Source organism: Oncorhynchus mykiss, chromosome 19 (assembly GCF_057628025.1).
Source record: "Oncorhynchus mykiss isolate SJ-2025 chromosome 19, ASM5762802v1, whole genome shotgun sequence".
Classification (NCBI taxonomy): Eukaryota; Metazoa; Chordata; class Actinopteri; order Salmoniformes; family Salmonidae; genus Oncorhynchus; species Oncorhynchus mykiss.
Window position 1 is genome coordinate 68,869,484 of NC_143040.1, and position 21,743 is coordinate 68,891,226.

Sequence of the window (21,743 nt, forward strand, 5' to 3'; positions counted from 1 at the left end):
TTTAATATCAGTATGTGGACAGTAGATGGCGCTATATCCCCACGGATGGTGTGGGACTTAATCAGAAGAGTAAGGAGCGTAAGGAGCGTTCTAAAATAGTAAGGAGCGTAAGGAGAGTAAGGAGCGTTCTAAAATACTTTGGAGCGTTCTAAAATGTGAACGAAAAATTATTGATTAAATAATTGATAAACCTGAACCTTGTGTGATGGACGTGCGTCATTTGCAAGCAGTGTGTCTGAAGGAGATTGTACTGCCAGATGTGTTCAAATAATGTAATTGCTGCTTTTTAAGATTGCAATGCAGTGTCGTGGCGCAGCGGTCTATGGCACTGCATCTCAGTGCAAGAGGTGTCACTACAGTCCCCGGTTTGAATCCAGGCTGTATCACATCCGGTCGTGATTGGGAGTCCCATAGGGCGGCGCACAATTGGCCCAGTGTCATCTGGGGGTACGCCGTCATTGTAAATAAGAATTTGTTCTTAACTGACTTGCCTAGTTAAATAAAATAATTAACACACAGGGTATATTTTGTCTGGCAGCAAACATTTACTACAGGCTGTGGTGTGTCCACTAGCATCACTTGGTTTTTCTATTATTTTAAATCACCAAATCAAATCCAATGTATTTATATAGCCCTTCGTACATCAGCTGATATCTCAAAGTGCTGTACAGAAACCCAGCCTAAAACCCCAAACAGCAAGCAATGCAGGTGTAGAAGCACGGTGGCTAGGAAAAACTCCCTAGAAAGGCCAAAACCTAGGAAGAAACCTAGAGAGGAACCAGGCTATGTGGGGTGGCCAGTCCTCTTCTGGCTGTGCCGGGTGGAGATTATAACAGAACATGGTCAAGATGTTCAAATGTTCATAAATGACCAGCATGGTCGAATAATAATACGGCAGAACAGTTGAAACTGGAGCAGCAGCACGGCCAGGTGGACTGGGGACAGCAAGGAGTCCTCATGTCAGGTATTCCTGGGGAATGGTCCTAGGGCTCAGGTCCTCCGAGAGAGAGAAGGAGAGAATTAGAGAACGCACACTTAGATTTACACAGGACACCGAATAGGACAGGAGAAGTACTCCAGATATAACAAACTGACCCTAGCCCCCCGACACATAAACTACTGCAGCATAAATACTGGAGGCCGAGACAGGAGGGGTCAGGAGACACGCACAAGAGATTCAATTGACCACTAACTTTTTGTCCCCTCAATTTCCTTCACCCTTACAGGGCACTCCAGGAACTTGGGACCATGATCCCCACCACAAATGCAACACATTCGTCATTTTATATTATACTCTGTTCGTCTGCACACACTTGAAACATGATCAAATCCTTCACAATTCTTACACTGCAGTGTGCTGGGGACGAAAGCTCTTACATAACTGTAGTGTCTTAGCTCTTATGACTTATTTATAAAACAAGAAAGACTCTGAATGCAAAGAAATTAACTGGAGCTTCACATTTACTAAAACGAGTTGGTTCCAGAATAACATAGAACACTGCGCATGACCAAGGTTGCGCCATTCTTAAAGGGGACATCAGCAATTAACAGAACATAACAATAACCAAGCTTTACATGCGTAGGTATTTGCTCTTTATCAAAAAACAACAGGACTGACATACTTTTTTTATTTTTCCTCCATTCACCCAGCGGGTCAGACGCCAGGCACCAACCACACCAGGTATTATTTTCAGGTATTCAACCTGAACATCCGTCGTCACCCCTGAGATTACTCTTTTGATGGGTGTCTCTACTTCGAAGTTCAAAACACAAAACTTCTGTTGTCCAGATTCTTTTGAGGCCCACTGCAATCTTCCTCTGCTCTTCAGAAATAAAATGTATTAAAATAAGACCACTCATGGTCACTCTAACAGACTCCACTTTTCCAAGCGCATACTTCACAATTTGACGCTTCAACGCGAGGTACCCAACAAACGCATCCTTACTCAAGAAACGCATCCCAACAAGAAGCCATTCGTTATCATTTACAGTTCCAGTTTTAGACAATTACCATGTTTTTCTCTCTTCAGTTTCCGTTACTACTGTTGTCCATTCAGAACATTCGCTGCCTAATTCGAACTCAGCATCCTCTTCCGCCATCTTCCTCTCCACTGAAAAGATCTGACAGAGTACTTATTTCTTTGAGGTTTTAATGGCAGACTACACCTATTGGTGTATCGCCGCCACCTACTCTACGGGTTATTGAAACAAAACAAACAATCATGTGTTCCATTGCTGAAGGGTAGGGGGAGTGTCATGTACTGTCATGTTGTCTTGTCTCTGTCCTTTCCCTTCACCCTGTCTCCCTCTGCTGGTCGTGTTAGGTTACCTTTTCTCCCCCGCTTTCCCCCAGCTGTCCCTTGTCTCCTCTAACTACCCATTCACCCCGTTCCCCACCTGTTCCCTTTTTCCCTCTGATTAGGTCCCTATATCTCTCTCTGTTTCTGCTCCTGTCCTTGTCGGATTCTTGTTTGTTTGTGTCATTCATGCCTGAACCAGACTGTCGTCATGTTTGCTGTAACCTTGTCCTGTCCTGTCGGAATCTGCCGGTCCATCTGAGCCTACCTATGTTTGGTAATTAAAGAAGCTCTGTTTAAGTTGATTCGCTTACGGGGTCCTCATTCACGCACCGTAACAGAAGAATCCGACCAAGAATGGACCCAGCGACTTCGGATCCTCTCCACTCAGCCGTCGAGATCCAGGGAGCGATGCTAGGCAGACACAAGCAGGAATTGTCTGCTGCTCGACATGCCGTTGAGACCCTGGCCACCCAAGTCTCCAACCTCACAGAACAGGTTCACCATCTCCGCCTCGATCCACCGGCCACTTCCAGGGCTTTCGAATCTCCGGAGCCCAGAATCAATAACCCGCCGTGTTACTCTGGGGAGCCCACTGAATGCCGCTCGTTCCTCACCCAGTGTGATATTGTGTTTTCTCTCCAGCCCAACACTTACTCCAGGAGCACTGCTCGTGTCGCCTACGTCATATCTCTCCTTATTGGACGGGCTCGTGAGTGGGGCACGGCAATCTGGGAGGCAAGGGCTGAGTGTACTAACCAGTATCAAGACTTTAAGGAGGAGATGATACGGGTTTTTGATCAATCTGTTTTTGGGGAGGAGGCTTCCAGGGCCCTGTCTTCCCTATGTCAAGGCAATCGATCCATAACAGACTACTCTATTGAGTTTCGCACTCTTGCTGTCTCCAGTGGCTGGAACGAGCCGGCCTTGCTCGCTCGTCTTCTGGAGGGTTTCCGCGCAGAGGTAAAGGATGAGATTCTCTCCCGGGAGGTTCCTTCCAGCGTGGATTCCTTGATTGAACTCGCTATTCGCATTGAGCGACGGGTTGATCTTCGTCACCGAGCTCGTGGAAAGGAGCTCGCGCTCTCCGTCGCCTCCCTCTCCGCATCACTACCATCTTCCTCTGCCGGCTCGGGTGCTGAGTCCATGCAGCTGGGAGGTATCCGCATCTCGACTGAGGAGAGGGAACGGAGAATCACCAACCGCCTCTGTCTCTATTGCGGTTCCGCTGGTCATTTTGTCACTTCATGTCCAGTAAAAGGCCAGAGCTCGTCAGTAAGCGGAGGGCTACTGGTGAGCGCTACTACTCCTGTCTCTCCTTCAAGATCCTGCACTACCTTGTCGGTCCATCTACGCTGGACCGGTTCGTCAGCTTCCTGCAGTGCCTTAATAGACTCTGGGGCGGAGGGCTGTTTTATGGACGAGACCTGGGCTCGGGAACATGACATTCCTCTCAGACAGTTAAAGGAGCCCACGGCCTTGTTCGCCCTGGATGGTAGTCCTCTCCCCAGGATTCAGCGTGAGACGCTACCTTTAACCCTCACTGTTTCTGGTAATCATAGTGAAACCATTTCTTTTTTAATTTTTCGTTCACCTTTTACACCTGTTGTTTTGGGCCATCCCTGGCTAGTTTGTCATAATCCTTCCATTAATTGGTCTAGTAATTCTATCCTCTCCTGGAACGTCTCTTGTCATGTGAAATGTTTAATGTCTGCTATCCCTCTTGTTTCCTCTGTCTCTTCTTCACAGGAGGAGCCTGGTGATTTGACAGGGGTGCCGGAGGAATATCACGATCTGCGCACGGTGTTCAGTCGGTCCAGGGCCACCTCTCTTCCTCCACACCGGTCGTATGATTGTAGTATTGATCTCCTTCCGGGAACCACCCCCCCCCGGGGTAGACTATACTCTCTGTCGGCTCCCGAACGTAAGGCTCTCGAAGATTATTTGTCTGTAGCTCTTGACGCCGGTACCATAGTCCCCTCCTCCTCTCCCGCCGGAGCGGGGTTTTTTTTTGTCAAGAAGAAGGACGGGTCTCTGCGCCCCTGCATAGATTATCGAGGGCTGAATGACATAACAGTGAAGAATCGTTATCCGCTTCCTCTTATGTCTTCAGCCTTCGAGATCCTGCAGGGAGCCAGGTTTTTCACTAAGTTGGACCTTCGTAACGCTTACCATCTCGTGCGCATCAGGGAGGGGGACGAGTGGAAGACGGCGTTTAACACTCCGTTAGGGCACTTTGAATACCGGGTTCTTCCTTTCGGCCTCGCTAACGCTCCAGCTGTCTTTCAGGCATTAGTCAATGATGTCCTGAGAGACATGCTGAACATCTTTGTTTTCGTTTACCTTGACGATATCCTGATTTTTTCACCGTCACTCCAGATTCATGTTCAGCACGTTCGACGTGTCCTCCAGCGCCTTTTAGAGAATTGTCTTTTTGTGAAGGCTGAGAAGTGCACTTTTCATGCCTCCTCCGTCACATTTCTCGGTTCTGTTATTTCCGCTGAAGGCATTAAGATGGATCCCGCTAAGGTCCAAGCTGTCATTGATTGGCCCGTCCCTAAGTCACGCGTCGAGCTGCAGCGCTTTCTCGGCTTCGCGAACTTCTATCGTCGTTTCATCCGTAATTTCGGTCAGGTGGCAGCTCCTCTCACAGCCCTTACTTCTGTCAAGACGTGCTTTAAGTGGTCCGTTTCCGCCCAGGGAGCTTTTGATCTCCTCAAGAATCGTTTTACATCCGCTCCTATCCTTGTTACACCTGACGTCTCTAGACAGTTCATTGTCGAGGTTGACGCGTCAGAGGTGGGAGTGGGAGCCATCCTTTCTCAGCGCTCCCTCTCTGACGACAAGGTCCACCCATGCGCGTATTTTTCTCATCGCCTGTCGCCGTCGGAACGTAACTATGATGTGGGTAACCGCGAACTGCTCGCCATCCGGTTAGCCCTAGGCGAATGGCGACAGTGGTTGGAGGGGGCGACCGTTCCTTTTGTCGTTTGGACTGACCATAGGAACCTTGAGTACATCCGTTCTGCCAAACGACTTAATGCGCGTCAGGCGCGTTGGGCGCTGTTTTTCGCTCGTTTCGAGTTCGTGATTTCTTATCGTCCGGGCTCTAAGAACACCAAGCCTGATGCTTTGTCTCGTCTCTTCAGTTCTTCAGTAGCCTCCACTGACCCCGAGGGGATTCTCCCTGAGGGGCGTGTTGTCGGGTTGACTGTCTGGGGAATTGAGAGGCAGGTAAAGCAAGCACTCACTCAAACTCCGTCGCCGCGCGCTTGTCCTAGGAACCTTCTTTTCGTTCCCGTTCCTACTCGTCTGGCCGTTCTTCAGTGGGCTCACTCTGCCAAGTTAGCCGGCCACCCTGGCGTTCGGGGTACGCTTGCTTCCATTCGCCAGCGTTTCTGGTGGCCCACCCGGGAGCATGACACGCGTCGTTTCGTGGCTGCTTGTTCGGTCTGCGCGCAGACTAAGTCCGGTAACTCTCCTCCTGCCGGCCGTCTCAGGCCGCTTCCTATTCCCTCTCGACCGTGGTCTCACATCGCCTTAGATTTTGTCACCGGACTGCCTTCGTCAGCGGGGAAGACTGTTATTCTTACGGTTGTCGATAGGTTCTCTAAGGCGGCTCATTTCATTCCCCTTGCTAAGCTTCCTTCTGCTAAAGAGACGGCACAAATCATCATCGAGAATGTTTTCAGAATTCATGGCCTTCCGTCAGACGTCGTTTCGGACAGAGGTCCGCAATTCACGTCTCAATTTTGGAGGGAGTTTTGCCGTTTGATTGGGGCTTCCGTCAGTCTCTCTTCCGGCTTTCACCCCCAGTCTAACGGTCAAGCAGAACGGGCCAATCAGACTATTGGTCGCATCTTACGCAGTCTTTCTTTTCGCAACCCTGCGTCTTGGTCAGAACAGCTCCCCTGGGCAGAATACGCCCACAACTCGCTTCCTTCGTCTGCGACCGGGCTATCTCCTTTTCAGTGTAGCCTCGGGTACCAGCCTCCGTTGTTCTCATCTCAGTTCGCCGAGTCCAGCGTCCCCTCCGCTCAGGCTTTTGTCCAACGTTGCGAGCGCACCTGGAAGAGGGTCAGGTCTGCACTTTGCCGTTATAGGGCGCAGACTGTGAGAGCTGCTAATAAGCGTAGAACTAAGAGCCCTAGATATTGTCGCGGTCAGAGAGTTTGGCTCTCCACTCAGAACCTTCCCCTTAAGACGGCTTCTCGCAAGTTGACCCCGCGGTTCATTGGTCCATTCCGTATCTCTCAGGTCATTAATCCTGTCGCAGTGCGACTTCTTCTTCCGCGATATCTTCGTCGCGTCCACCCGGTCTTCCATGTCTCCTGTGTTAAGCCCGTTCTTCGCGCCCCCGCTCGTCTTCCCCCCCCCCCCCCATCCTTGTCGAGGGCGCACCTATCTACAGGGTCCGTAAAATCTTGGACATGCGTCCTCGGGGCCGTGGTCATCAGTACCTAGTTGACTGGGAGGGGTACGGTCCTGAGGAGAGGAGTTGGGTTCCCTCTCGGGACGTGCTGGACCGTGCGCTGATTGATGATTTCCTCCGTTGCCGCCAGGTTTCCTCCTCGAGTGCGCCAGGAGGCGCTCGGTGAGTGGGGGGGTACTGTCATGTACTGTCATGTTGTCTTGTCTCTGTCCTTTCCCTTCACCCTGTCTCCCTCTGCTGGTCGTGTTAGGTTACCTTTTCTCCCCCGCTTTCCCCCAGCTGTCCCTTGTCTCCTCTAACTACCCATTCACCCCGTTCCCCACCTGTTCCCTTTTTCCCTCTGATTAGGTCCCTATATCTCTCTCTGTTTCTGCTCCTGTCCTTGTCGGATTCTTGTTTGTTTGTGTCATTCATGCCTGAACCAGACTGTCGTCATGTTTGCTGTAACCTTGTCCTGTCCTGTCGGAATCTGCCGGTCCATCTGAGCCTACCTATGTTTGGTAATTAAAGAAGCTCTGTTTAAGTTGATTCGCTTTTGGGTCCTCATTCACGCACCGTAACAGGGAGAGGGGATAATGCAAAATATACAAATAAATAAATCAAACAACCATCCCACTTCGGTCACATTCAAATCCCATCCTGACACAGCAAGGAGCATTCATCAACAGTATTCCTGAGTCCCCAAAAACGCTCAGCAGCACTCACAATTATGCTTATTTTCTCAGATTCTCTCCGTTTGAACGCGAGGCAGTTGATAACCAAAGAAATAAACACAACAAAGTCCACCTTAACATGCAATCCTTCTGTTGACAAGGAATATGATCTTGTGTCTCTACTACCATTACTTCTTCAACTGCCCTCCTTTCTTCCACTCTTCTCAACGCCTCCCAACAGGACACTTCAGAAATTCGGGTGCATGTTCACCACCACAATTTCAGCATTTAGGCTCAGCTGTTGTATAATTCTCCTCCCCTCTACATACACATGGCACATGACTTTTTCAAAATGTTGTTTACTTTCCAGCCTTATTTTAAAATGGATTAAATAGATATTTTTTCCCTCATCAATCTACACACAATACCCCCATAATGACCAAGCAAAAACAGGGTTTTAGAACATTTCGGCACATTTATTTACAAAATAAAGTGAAATATCACATTTACATAAGTACACACCTGTATTTTTGGAGTTTCTGCCATTCTTCTCTGCAGAACCTCTCAAGCTCTGTCAGGTTGGATGGGAGCGTTGCTGCACAGCTATTTTCAGGTCTCTCCAGAGATGTTTGATTGGGTTCAAGTCCAGGCGCTGGCTGGGCCACTCCAGGATGTTCAGAGACTTGTCCCGAAGCCACTCCTGCGTTGTCTTGGCTGTGTACTTAGGGTTGTTGTCCTGTTGGAAGGTGAACCTTCATCCCAGTCTGTGGTCCTGAGTGCTCTGGAGCAGGTTTTTCATCAAAGATTTCTCTGTACTTTGCTCCTTTAATCTCTGCCTCGATCCTGACTAGTCTTCAAGTCCCTACCACTGAAATACATCCCCACAGCATGATGCTGCCACCACCATACTTCACCGTAGGGATGGTGCCAGATTTCCTCCAGACGTGACACTTGGCATTCAGGCCAAAAAGTTCAATCTTGGTTTCATCAGACCAGAGAATCTTGTTTCTCATGGTCTGAGAGTCTTTAGGTGCCTTTTGGCAAACTCCAAGCGGGTTGTCATGTGCCTTTTACTGAGGAGTGGCTTCCGTCTGGCCACTCTACCATAAAGGCCTGATTGGTGGAGTGCTGCAGAGATGGTTGTCCTTCTGGAAGGTTCTCCCATCTCCACAGAGGAACTCTGGAGCTCTGTCAGAATGACCATCGGGTTCCTGGTCACCTCCCTGACCAAGGCCCTTCTCCCCCAATTGCTCAGTCTTGGTGGTTACAAACTTCTTCCATTTAAGAAAGATGAAGGCAAAGGTGTTCTTGGGGTGCTGTAGAAATGTTTTGGTACCCTTCCCCAGATCTGTGCCTCGACCTCATGGCTTGGTTTTTGCTCTGACATGCACTGTCAAAAGTGGGACCTTATATAGACAGGTGTGTGCCTTTCCAAATAATTTCCAATTGAATTGGACTCCAATCAAGTTGTATAAACATCACAAGGATAATCAATTGAAACAGGATGCACCTGAGCTCAATTTCAGGTCTCATAGCAAAGGGTCTGAATACGTATGTAAATAAGTTATTTCTGTTTTTTATGTTGTATAAATTTGCAGAACATTCTAAAAATCTGTTTTCACTTCGTCATTATGGGTTATTGTTTGTAGATTGATGAAAAAAATGTTTTAATCCATTTTAAATAAAGGTAAAATAAAAAAACCAAAATCTTCTGTATACTACCCCTTCCCTGTCACAACACAACTGATTGATTCAAACGCATTAAAGAAGGAAAGAATTTCCACAAATAAACTTTTTTGTAACAAGGCACACCTGTTAATTGAAATGCATTCCAAGTGACTACCTCATGAAGCTGGTTGAGAGAATGCCAAGATTGTGCAAAGCCCTCATCAAGGAAAAGGGTGGCTACTTTGAAGAATCTAAAATATATTTTGATATGTTTAACACTTTTTGGTTACTACATGATTCCATATGTGTTATTCCATAGTGTTGATGTCTTCGCTATTATTATCCAATGTGGAAAAAAGTAAAAATAAAGAAAAACCCTTCAATGAGTAGATGTGTCCAAACCTTTGACTCGGACAATACCGTTCAAAAGTTTGGGGTCACTTAGAAATGTCCTTGTTTTTATCCATTAAAATAACATAAAATTGATCAGAAATACAGTGTAGACATTGTTAATGTTGTAAATGACTATTGTAGCTGGAAATTGTTCATTAGAAAACACTTTTGCAATTATGTTACAGTACCACAGCTGAAAACTGTCGTGCTGATTAAAGAAGCAATAAAACTGGCTTTCTTTACACTAGTTGAGTATCTGGAGCACCAGCATTTGTGCGTTCGATTACAGGCTCAGAATGACCAGAAACAAAGAACTTTCTTCTGAAACTCATCAGTCTATTTTTATTCTGAGAAATGAAGGATATTCCATGCGAGAAATTGCCAAGAAACTGAAGATCTCATACAATGCTGTGTACCTCTCCCTTCACAGAACAGTGCAAACTGGTTCTAACCAGAATAGAAAGAGGAGTGGGAGGGCCCGGTGTACAACTGAGCAAGAGGACAAGTACATTAGAGTGTCTAGTTTGAGCAACAGACACATCACAAGTCCTGAACTGGCAGTTTCATTAAATAGAACCCGTAAAACACCAGTCTCAACATCAGCAGTGAAGAGGTGACTCTGGGATGCTGGTCTTCTAGGCAGAGTTGGAAAGGAAAAGCCATATCTCAGACTGGCCAATAAAATTAAAAGATTAAGATGGGCAAAATAACACACACTGGACAGAGAAATTCTGCCTAGAAGGTTAGCATCACGGAGTCGCCTCTTCACTGTACAGTGCATTTGGAAAGTTTTCAGACCCCTTCCCTTTTCCACATTTTGTTACATTACAGCCCTATTTTAACTAGGCAAGTCAGTTAAGAACAAATTCTTATTTTCAATGACGGCCTAGGAACAGTGGGTTAACTGCCTGTTCAGGGGCAGAACGACAGATTTGTACCTTGTCAGCTCGGGATTTGAACTTGCAACCTTTTGGTTACTAGTCCAACGCTCTAACCACTATATACACCAAATATATATACCAAATATAGGACTAAGTCCATATTATGGCATGAACAGCTCAAATAATCAAAGAAACAACAGTCCATCATTACTTTAAGACATGAAGGTCAGTCAATTCGGTTAATGTCAATAACTTTGCAGTGCAGTCACAAAAACCACCAAGCGCTATGATGAAACTGGCTGCATTGAGGACCGCCACTGGAAAGGAAGACCCAGAGTTACATCTGCTGCAGAGGATCAGTTCATTAGAGTTACCTCTGCTGCAGAGGATGAGTTCATTAGAGTTACCTCTGCTGCAGAGGATGAGTTCATTAGAGTTACCTCTGCTGCAGAGGATGAGTTCATTAGAGTAACCTCTGCTACAGAGGATGAGTTCATTAGAGTTACCAGACTCCAGAAATTGCAGCCCAAATAAATGCTTCAGAGTTCAAATAACAGACACATCTCAAGATCAACTGTTCAGAGGAGACTGTGTGAATCAGGCCTTCATGGTCAAATTGACGCAAAGAAACCACTACTAAAGTACATCAATAACAAGAAGAGACTTGCTTAGGCCAAGAAACATGATCACATTTCTGTTTAACCAGGCAAGTCAGTTAAGAACAAATTCTTATTTACAATGACTGTCTAGGAACTGCCTTGTTCAGGGACAGAATGACACATTTTTACCTAGGCAGTTCAGGGATTTGATCTAGCAACCTTTCGGTTACTGTCCCAACGCTCTAACCACTAGGCTACCTGCTGCCCCATATATATATTTTATGTATGAAATAAGGTGCAATTTAGAAGTAGCCCAAAAACATGTTTAATCGCCTCTGTCTAAGATACCCGATGGTCAACAGACAAATTAGTGCAAAATTGGGCTACCTGTGTTAACACAGCCTTAGAGAACTTGATGGTTAGGAATACTCTGGCTAAAGTCACTCCTTTTTATGTGTAATCAAAATATTGTTTAGTTTGAGGACTTCACACTTTCGAATGAGAATGATCCAGTATCACATTTTGTTATAAATGAAATGACCACAACCTGAGTAAGTATTATATGTGATTCACACTCCAGCACACAGGTGGCGACCGTCGGTCTACGTTTGTGTAGTTTGAAACACGCCTAGTCAGTCGAAAAAGAAAAATGCGCATATTGCCATCGCTTTTGTGTGCGATCCCTTTGGAATAGATATCCACGCGTAAATAACAATTTATTCGTTAAACAATAAACACTTGATTCAAAATAATCATTTTTAATTTGATTTTATTGCGTTTGAGCGAAGCAAGGCCTCAGGTAAGAACCTTACAGAGAGGTGTGTTGCAGCAGGGCAAATGGCCAGACAGGGCCTTCAGTTAGCGGACTAATGTTAACTCAACTCATAGCTAAAGTGAACAAACAATACATTAAAAACGGTCACCACGTACGTTTTCTAATAACAAAATGGGGAAATATGTAACGACCTAACGTTAGCTAAACCAAATGTGTTGTAGCTAGCGGGAAATGGTGACCTAAAACCTGCACAAATTCAGTTATGTCCCTCCCAGTTTCGTTTGCTTTGTTTTGCTTCATTACTTGGGAAGGTATTCATACCGCCGATTGGTAGATAAACGTTTCGTCCGCTGTAAAACGTGTTGCAACAAACAGTTTACTCAAAATGGGAAAATGTTCTGCAACGAAAACGAGTTTACATTGAACAAATTTAGGTAGCTAGGGTCCCTACCCGTTTCGCTCGATTTGATCTGTGTTAATTTGGCAATTAAACAAAAATCTCATTTGTATTTGTCACAAGCGTCGAATACAACAGGTGATCAACCTTACAGTGAAAAGCTTACTTACAAGCCCTTAATTAACCAACAATGCAGTTCAAGTATTTACTAAAATAAGACGAAGTAAAAAATGAGAAATAGAAAAACAATTAAGGAGCAACAAAATAATAAATAGTGAGGCTATATACAGGGGGCACTGGTTAGTCGAGGTAATTGAGGTAATATACTTTACAGAGGTAAAGTGACTATGCATGGATAATAAACGGAGTAAACCCGGGTAACAGTAAACTGCTTCTGTTGTAAAACATAATGAATTTACACCTCCTGGGCAGAAGAGAAGTCCCCAGTTAGCTACCATTCATCCCATTAGACCGCTCTGCAAGTGTTACGCCAATATACGTTTGTTGCTTGCCAAAAATATTGGGATTCGCTGAGCAACTATTGTCCTTTACTACCTTCACGCCTGGTATGTACTTCCAAAAATGGTCTAAATAAAAATGTACAAGTAACTGAAAAAAAAATGCCTTGTCTGGAAATAATCTGTTATTTTAGGCCAAGTATGCCATGTACCTAATCTATCAACGCTTATTGGAGGTGCCAAAACAAAACATTAATTTGGCTTATGCACAGACAATTATTTTCCTGTCGCTCGTAAATGTTTATTTAGACATTCCGGCGGCAGTAAATGAAATGGTAGCTAACTGGGCTAGAGGTGTGACTCGTCATATATTCATTATCTCCTCCTCGGCCCATATACTGGTTCAGCTAAAAAACAAACCCGAATAATAGCTAGCTACCTACCATGCAATTTTAGACTTTATTTCTTAGTTTAGCCAGCTGAGGCCCCATACAGTAAACTAAATTGGCAAAGCAACGTTGATCAAATGACTGGCTACCTCAGAAAACAATGAATGTGTGTGCTAACTAGATAACAAGCCACCAAATGACATTTTGTTTCCTTTTACAGGTTGTTTATCTGGTCTTTACTTTAGGACAGCGAGGATAACCAGCCTGCCGCTCTCCTTCCACACTGAGCCCAAGCCTATACTGACTGGGTCCTGATTGTGACAAAGAAGTTCCCTGGGCACCGCAGGAGAGATGGCATCAGTGAAAGAAAGCAGTCAAACTCTCCGGCTGAATATCATCACAAAAGATATAGAAGAGGAAGTGAAGATTTGGGAATGCGATGATTACGCAGGTAACAGAGCAGGGTTTATCATGGGAATGTGATATTACCCAGGTAACAGAGCAGGGTTTATCATGGGAATGTGATATTACCCAGGTAACAGAGCAGGGTTTATCATGGGGATAGGATGATTACCCAGGTAACAGAGCAGGGTTTATCATGGGAATAGGATGATTACCCAGGTAACAGAGCAGGGTTTATCATGGGAAATGTGATATTACCCAGGTAACAGAGCAGGGTTTATCATGGGAATGTGATATTACCCAGGTAACAGAGCAGGGTTTATCATGGGAATGTGATATTACCCAGGTAACAGAGCAGGGTTTATCATGGGGATAGGATGATTACCCAGGTAACAGAGCAGGGTTTATCATGGGAAATGTGATATTACCCAGGTAACAGAGCAGGGTTTATCATGGGAATGTGATATTACCCAGGTAACAGAGCAGGGTTTATCATGGGAATGTGATGATTACCCAGGTAACAGAGCAGGGTTTATCATGGGAATGTGATATTACCCAGGTAACAGAGCAGGGTTTATCATGGGAATGTGATGATTACCCAGGTAACAGAGCAGGGTTTATCATGGGAATGTGATATTACCCAGGTAACAGAGCAGGGTTTATCATGGGGATAGGATGATTACCCAGGTAACAGAGCAGGGTTTATCATGGGAAATGTGATATTACCCAGGTAACAGAGCAGGGTTTATCATGGGAATAGGATGATTACCCAGGTAACAGCAGGGTTTATCATGGGGATAGGATGATTACCCAGGTAACAGCAGGGTTTATCATGGGAATAGGATGATTACCCAGGTAACAGCAGGGTTTATCATGGGAATAGGATGATTACCCAGGTAACAGCAGGGTTTATCATGGGGATAGGATGATTACCCAGGTAACAGCAGGGTTTATCATGGGAATAGGATGACTACCCAGGTAACAGCAGGGTTTATCATGGGGATAGGATGATTACCCAGGTAACAGCAGGGTTTATCACGGGGATAGGATGATTACCCAAGTAACAGAGCAGGGTTTATCATGGGGATAGGATGATTACCCAGGTAACAGAGCAGGGTTGATCATGGGAATGTGATATTACCCAGGTAACAGAGCAGGGTTTATCATGGGAATGCGATGATTACCCAGGTAAGAGAGCAGGGTTTATCATGGGAATGTGATATTACCCAGGTAACAGAGCAGGGTTTATCATGGGAATGTGATATTACCCAGGTAAGAGAGCAGGGTTTATCATGGGAATGTGATATTACCCAGGTAACAGAGCAGGGTTTATCATGGGAATGTGATATTACCCAGGTAACAGAGCAGGGTTTATCATGGGATTGTGATATTACCCAGGTAACAGAGCAGGGTTTATCATGGGAATGTGATATTACCCAGGTAACAGAGCAGGGTTTATCATGGGAATGTGATATTACCCAGGTAACAGAGCGGGGTTTATCATGGGGATAGGATGATTACCCAGGTAACAGAGCAGGGTTTATCATGGGAAATGTGATATTACCCAGGTAACAGAGCAGGGTTTATCATGGGAATGTGATATTACCCAGGTAACAGAGCAGGGTTTATCATGGGAATGTGATATTACCCAGGTAACAGAGCAGGGTTTATCATGGGAAATGTGATATTACCCAGGTAACAGAGCAGGGTTTATCATGGGAATGTGATATTACCCAGGTAACAGAGCAGGGTTTATCATGGGAATGTGATATTACCCAGGTAACAGAGCAGGGTTTATCATGGGGATAGGATGATTACCCAGGTAACAGAGCAGGGTTTATCATGGGAATAGGATGATTACGCAGGTAACAGTGCAGGGTTTATCATGGGAATGTGATATTACCCAGGTAACAGAGCAGGGTTTATCATGGGAATGTGATATTACGCAGGTAACAGAGCAGGGTTTATCATGGGAATGTGATATTACCCAGGTAACAGAGCAGGGTTTATCATGGGAATGTGATGATTACCCAGGTAACAGAGCAGGGTTTATCATGGGAATGTGATATTACCCAGGTAACAGAGCAGGGTTTATCATGGGGATAGGATGATTACCCAGGTAACAGAGCAGGGTTTATCATGGGAAATGTGATATTACCCAGGTAACAGAGCAGGGTTTATCATGGGAATGTGATATTACCCAGGTAACAGCAGGGTTTATCATGGGGATAGGATGATTACCCAGGTAACAGCAGGGTTTATCATGGGAATAGGATGATTACCCAGGTAACAGCAGGGTTTATCATGGGAATAGGATGATTACCCAGGTAACAGCAGGGTTTATCATGGGGATAGGATGATTACCCAGGTAACAGCAGGGTTTATCATGGGAATATGATGACTACCCAGGTAACAGCAGGGTTTATCATGGGGATAGGATGATTACCCAGGTAACAGCAGGGTTTATCATGGGGATAGGATGATTACCCAGGTAACAGCAGGGTTTATCATGGGGATAGGATGATTACCCAGGTAACAGCAGGGTTTATCATGGGGATAGGATGATTACCCAGGTAAGAGAGCAGGGTTTATCATGGGAATGTGATGATTACCCAGGTAACAGAGCAGGGTTTATCATGGGAATAGGATGATTACCCAGGTAACAGCAGGGTTTATCATGGGAATAGGATGATTACCCAGGTAACAGCAGGGTTTATCATGGGGATAGGATGATTACCCAGGTAACAGCAGGGTTTATCATGGGAATAGGATGACTACCCAGGTAACAGCAGGGTTTATCATGGGGATAGGATGATTACCCAGGTAACAGCAGGGTTTATCACGGGGATAGGATGATTACCCAAGTAACAGAGCAGGGTTTATCATGGGGATAGGATGATTACCCAGGTAACAGAGCAGGGTTGATCATGGGAATGTGATATTACCCAGGTAACAGAGCAGGGTTTATCATGGGAATGCGATGATTACCCAGGTAAGAGAGCAGGGTTTATCATGGGAATGTGATATTACCCAGGTAACAGAGCAGGGTTTATCATGGGAATGTGATATTACCCAGGTAAGAGAGCAGGGTTTATCATGGGAATGTGATATTACCCAGGTAACAGAGCAGGGTTTATCATGGGAATGTGATATTACCCAGGTAACAGAGCAGGGTTTATCATGGGATTGTGATATTACCCAGGTAACAGAGCAGGGTTTATCATGGGAATGTGATATTACCCAGGTAACAGAGCAGGGTTTATCATGGGAATGTGATATTACCCAGGTAACAGAGCGGGGTTTATCATGGGGATAGGATGATTACCCAGGTAACAGAGCAGGGTTTATCATGGGAAATGTGATATTACCCAGGTAACAGAGCAGGGTTTATCATGGGAATGTGATATTACCCAGGTAACAGAGCAGGGTTTATCATGGGAATGTGATATTACCCAGGTAACAGAGCAGGGTTTATCATGGGGATAGGATGATTACCCAGGTAACAGAGCAGGGTTTATCATGGGAAATGTGATATTACCCAGGTAACAGAGCAGGGTTTATCATGGGAATGTGATATTACCCAGGTAACAGAGCAGGGTTTATCATGGGAATGTGATATTACCCAGGTAACAGAGCAGGGTTTATCATGGGGATAGGATGATTACCCAGGTAACAGAGCAGGGTTTATCATGGGAATAGGATGATTACGCAGGTAACAGTGCAGGGTTTATCATGGGAATGTGATATTACCCAGGTAACAGAGCAGGGTTTATCATGGGAATGTGATATTACGCAGGTAACAGAGCAGGGTTTATCATGGGAATGTGATATTACCCAGGTAACAGAGCAGGGTTTATCATGGGAATGTGATGATTACCCAGGTAACAGAGCAGGGTTTATCATGGGAATGTGATATTACCCAGGTAACAGAGCAGGGTTTATCATGGGGATAGGATGATTACCCAGGTAACAGAGCAGGGTTTATCATGGGAAATGTGATATTACCCAGGTAACAGAGCAGGGTTTATCATGGGAATGTGATATTACCCAGGTAACAGCAGGGTTTATCATGGGGATAGGATGATTACCCAGGTAACAGCAGGGTTTATCATGGGAATAGGATGATTACCCAGGTAACAGCAGGGTTTATCATGGGAATAGGATGATTACCCAGGTAACAGCAGGGTTTATCATGGGGATAGGATGATTACCCAGGTAACAGCAGGGTTTATCATGGGAATATGATGACTACCCAGGTAACAGCAGGGTTTATCATGGGGATAGGATGATTACCCAGGTAACAGCAGGGTTTATCATGGGGATAGGATGATTACCCAGGTAACAGCAGGGTTTATCATGGGGATAGGATGATTACCCAGGTAACAGAGCAGGGTTGATCATGGGAATGTAATATTACCCAGGTAAGAGAGCAGGGTTTATCATGGGAATGTGATGATTACCCAGGTAACAGAGCAGGGTTTATCATGGGAATGTGATATTACCCAGGTAAGAGAGCAGGGTTTATCATGGGAATGTGATATTACCCAGGTAACAGAGCAGGGTTTATCATGGGAATGTGATATTACCCAGGTAAGAGAGCAGGGTTTATCATGGGAATGTGATATTACCCAGGTAACAGAGCAGGGTTTATCATGGGAATGTGATATTACCCAGGTAACAGAGCAGGGTTTATCATGGGATTGTGATATTACCCAGGTAACAGAGCAGGGTTTATCATGGGAATGTGATATTACCCAGGTAACAGAGCAGGGTTTATCATGGGAATGTGATATTACCCAGGTAACAGAGCGGGGTTTATCATGGGGATAGGATGATTACCCAGGTAACAGAGCAGGGTTTATCATGGGAAATGTGATATTACCCAGGTAACAGAGCAGGGTTTATCATGGGAATGTGATATTACCCAGGTAACAGAGCAGGGTTTATCATGGGAATGTGATATTACCCAGGTAACAGAGCAGGGTTTATCATGGGGATAGGATGATTACCCAGGTAACAGAGCAGGGTTTATCATGGGAAATGTGATATTACCCAGGTAACAGAGCAGGGTTTATCATGGGAATGTGATATTACCCAGGTAACAGAGCAGGGTTTATCATGGGAATGTGATATTACCCAGGTAACAGAGCAGGGTTTATCATGGGGATAGGATGATTACCCAGGTAACAGAGCAGGGTTTATCATGGGAATAGGATGATTACGCAGGTAACAGTGCAGGGTTTATCATGGGAATGTGATATTACCCAGGTAACAGAGCAGGGTTTATCATGGGAATGTGATATTACGCAGGTAACAGAGCAGGGTTTATCATGGGAATGTGATATTACCCAGGTAACAGAGCAGGGTTTATCATGGGAATGTGATGATTACCCAGGTAACAGAGCAGGGTTTATCATGGGAATGTGATATTACCCAGGTAACAGAGCAGGGTTTATCATGGGGATAGGATGATTACCCAGGTAACAGAGCAGGGTTTATCATGGGAAATGTGATATTACCCAGGTAACAGAGCAGGGTTTATCATGGGAATGTGATATTACCCAGGTAACAGCAGGGTTTATCATGGGGATAGGATGATTACCCAGGTAACAGCAGGGTTTATCATGGGAATAGGATGATTACCCAGGTAACAGCAGGGTTTATCATGGGAATAGGATGATTACCCAGGTAACAGCAGGGTTTATCATGGGGATAGGATGATTACCCAGGTAACAGCAGGGTTTATCATGGGAATATGATGACTACCCAGGTAACAGCAGGGTTTATCATGGGGATAGGATGATTACCCAGGTAACAGCAGGGTTTATCATGGGGATAGGATGATTACCCAGGTAACAGCAGGGTTTATCATGGGGATAGGATGATTACCCAGGTAACAGAGCAGGGTTGATCATGGGAATGTAATATTACCCAGGTAAGAGAGCAGGGTTTATCATGGGAATGTGATGATTACCCAGGTAACAGAGCAGGGTTTATCATGGGAATGTGATATTACCCAGGTAAGAGAGCAGGGTTTATCATGGGAATGTGATATTACCCAGGTAACAGAGCAGGGTTTATCATGGGAATGTGATATTACCCAGGTAACAGAGCAGGGTTTATCATGGGAATGTGATGATTACCCAGGTAACAGAGCAGGGTTTATCATGGGAATGTGATGATTACGCAGGTAACAGAGCAGGGTTTATCATGGGAATGTGATATTACCCAGGTAACAGAGCAGGGTTTATCATGGGAATGTGATGATTACCCAGGTAACAGAGCAGGGTTTATCATGGGAATGTGATATTACCCAGGTAACAGAGCATGGTTTATCATGGGAATGTGATATTACGCAGGTAACAGAGCAGGGTTTATCATGGGAATGTGATATTACCCAGGTAACAGAGCAGGGTTTATCATGGGAATGTGATATTACCCAGGTAACAGAGCAGGGTTTATCATGGGAATGTGATATTACCCAGGTAACAGAGCAGGGTTTATCATGGGGATAGGATGATTACCCAGGTAACAGAGCAGGGTTTATCATGGGAATAGGATGATTACCCAGGTAACAGAGCAGGGTTTGTCATGGGAAATGTGATATTACCCAGGTAACAGAGCAGGGTTTATCATGGGAATGTGATATTACCCAGGTAACAGAGCAGGGTTTATCATGGGAATGTGATATTACCCAGGTAACAGAGCAGGGTTTATCATGGGGATAGGATGATTACCCAGGTAACAGAGCAGGGTTTATCATGGGAAATGTGATATTACCCAGGTAACAGAGCAGGGTTTATCATGGGAATGTGATATTACCCAGGTAACAGAGCAGGGTTTATCATGGGAATGTGATGATTACCCAGGTAACAGAGCAGGGTTTATCATGGGAATGTGATATTACCCAGGTAACAGAGCAGGGTTTATCATGGGAATGTGATGATTACCCAGGTAACAGAGCAGGGTTTATCATGGGAATAGGATGATTACCCAGGTAACAGCAGGGTTTATCATGGGGATAGGATGATTACCCAGGTAACAGCAGGGTTTATCATGGGGATAGGATGATTACCCAGGTAACAGCAGGGTTTATCACGGGGATAGGATGATTACCCAAGTAACAGAGCAGGGTTTATCATGGGGATAGGATGATTACCCAGGTAACAGAGCAGGGTTGATCATGGGAATGTGATATTACCCAGGTAACAGAGCAGGGTTTATCATGGGAATGCGATGATTACCCAGGTAAGAGAGCAGGGTTTATCATGGGAATGTGATATTACCCAGGTAACAGAGCAGGGTTTATCATGGGAATGTGATATTACCCAGGTAACAGAGCAGGGTTTATCATGGGATTGTGATATTACCCAGGTAACAGAGCAGGGTTTATCATGGGAATGTGATATTACCCAGGTAACAGAGCAGGGTTTATCATGGGAATGCGATGATTACCCAGGTAAGAGAGCAGGGTTTATCATGGGAATGTGATATTACCCAGGTAACAGAGCAGGGTTTATCATGGGAATGTGATATTACCCAGGTAACAGAGCGGGGTTTATCATGGGGATAGGATGATTACCCAGGTAACAGAGCAGGGTTTATCATGGGAAATGTGATATTACCCAGGTAACAGAGCAGGGTTTATCATGGGAATGTGATATTACCCAGGTAACAGAGCAGGGTTTATCATGGGAATGTGATATTACCCAGGTAACAGAGCAGGGTTTATCATGGGGATAGGATGATTACCCAGGTAACAGAGCAGGGTTTATCATGGGAAATGTGATATTACCCAGGTAACAGAGCAGGGTTTATCATGGGAATGTGATATTACCCAGGTAACAGAGCAGGGTTTATCATGGGAATGTGATATTACCCAGGTAACAGAGCAGGGTTTATCATGGGGATAGGATGATTACCCAGGTAACAGAGCAGGGTTTATCATGGGAATAGGATGATTACGCAGGTAACAGTGCAGGGTTTATCATGGGAATGTGATATTACCCAGGTAACAGAGCAGGGTTTATCATGGGAATGTGATATTACGCAGGTAACAGAGCAGGGTTTATCATGGGAATGTGATATTACCCAGGTAACAGAGCAGGGTTTATCATGGGAATGTGATGATTACCCAGGTAACAGAGCAGGGTTTATCATGGGAATGTGATATTACCCAGGTAACAGAGCAGGGTTTATCATGGGGATAGGATGATTACCCAGGTAACAGAGCAGGGTTTATCATGGGAAATATGATATTACCCAGGTAACAGAGCAGGGTTTATCATGGGAATGTGATATTACCCAGGTAACAGCAGGGTTTATCATGGGGATAGGATGATTACCCAGGTAACAGCAGGGTTTATCATGGGAATAGGATGATTACCCAGGTAACAGCA

General features: G+C 45.1%; 1 protein-coding gene across 2 annotated transcripts in view; it reads left to right on the top strand.

Annotated features, from left to right (window-relative positions):
* The first annotated feature begins 11,506 nt into the window (after window positions 1-11,506).
* Window positions 11,507-21,743, top strand: part of LOC110498222 (uncharacterized) — a 31,963-nt gene continuing 21,726 nt past the window's right edge. The window contains exons 1-2 of one of the 2 annotated variants that reach the window (XM_036955252.2): window positions 11,507-11,722; window positions 13,163-13,393. In XM_036955252.2, the coding sequence (XP_036811147.1) occupies window positions 13,294-13,393 (100 nt within the window). In that variant the 5' untranslated portion in view covers window positions 11,507-11,722; window positions 13,163-13,293. The remainder of the gene's footprint in view (window positions 11,723-13,162; window positions 13,394-21,743) is intronic. The other variant, XM_036955253.2, reaches the window with a different exon arrangement.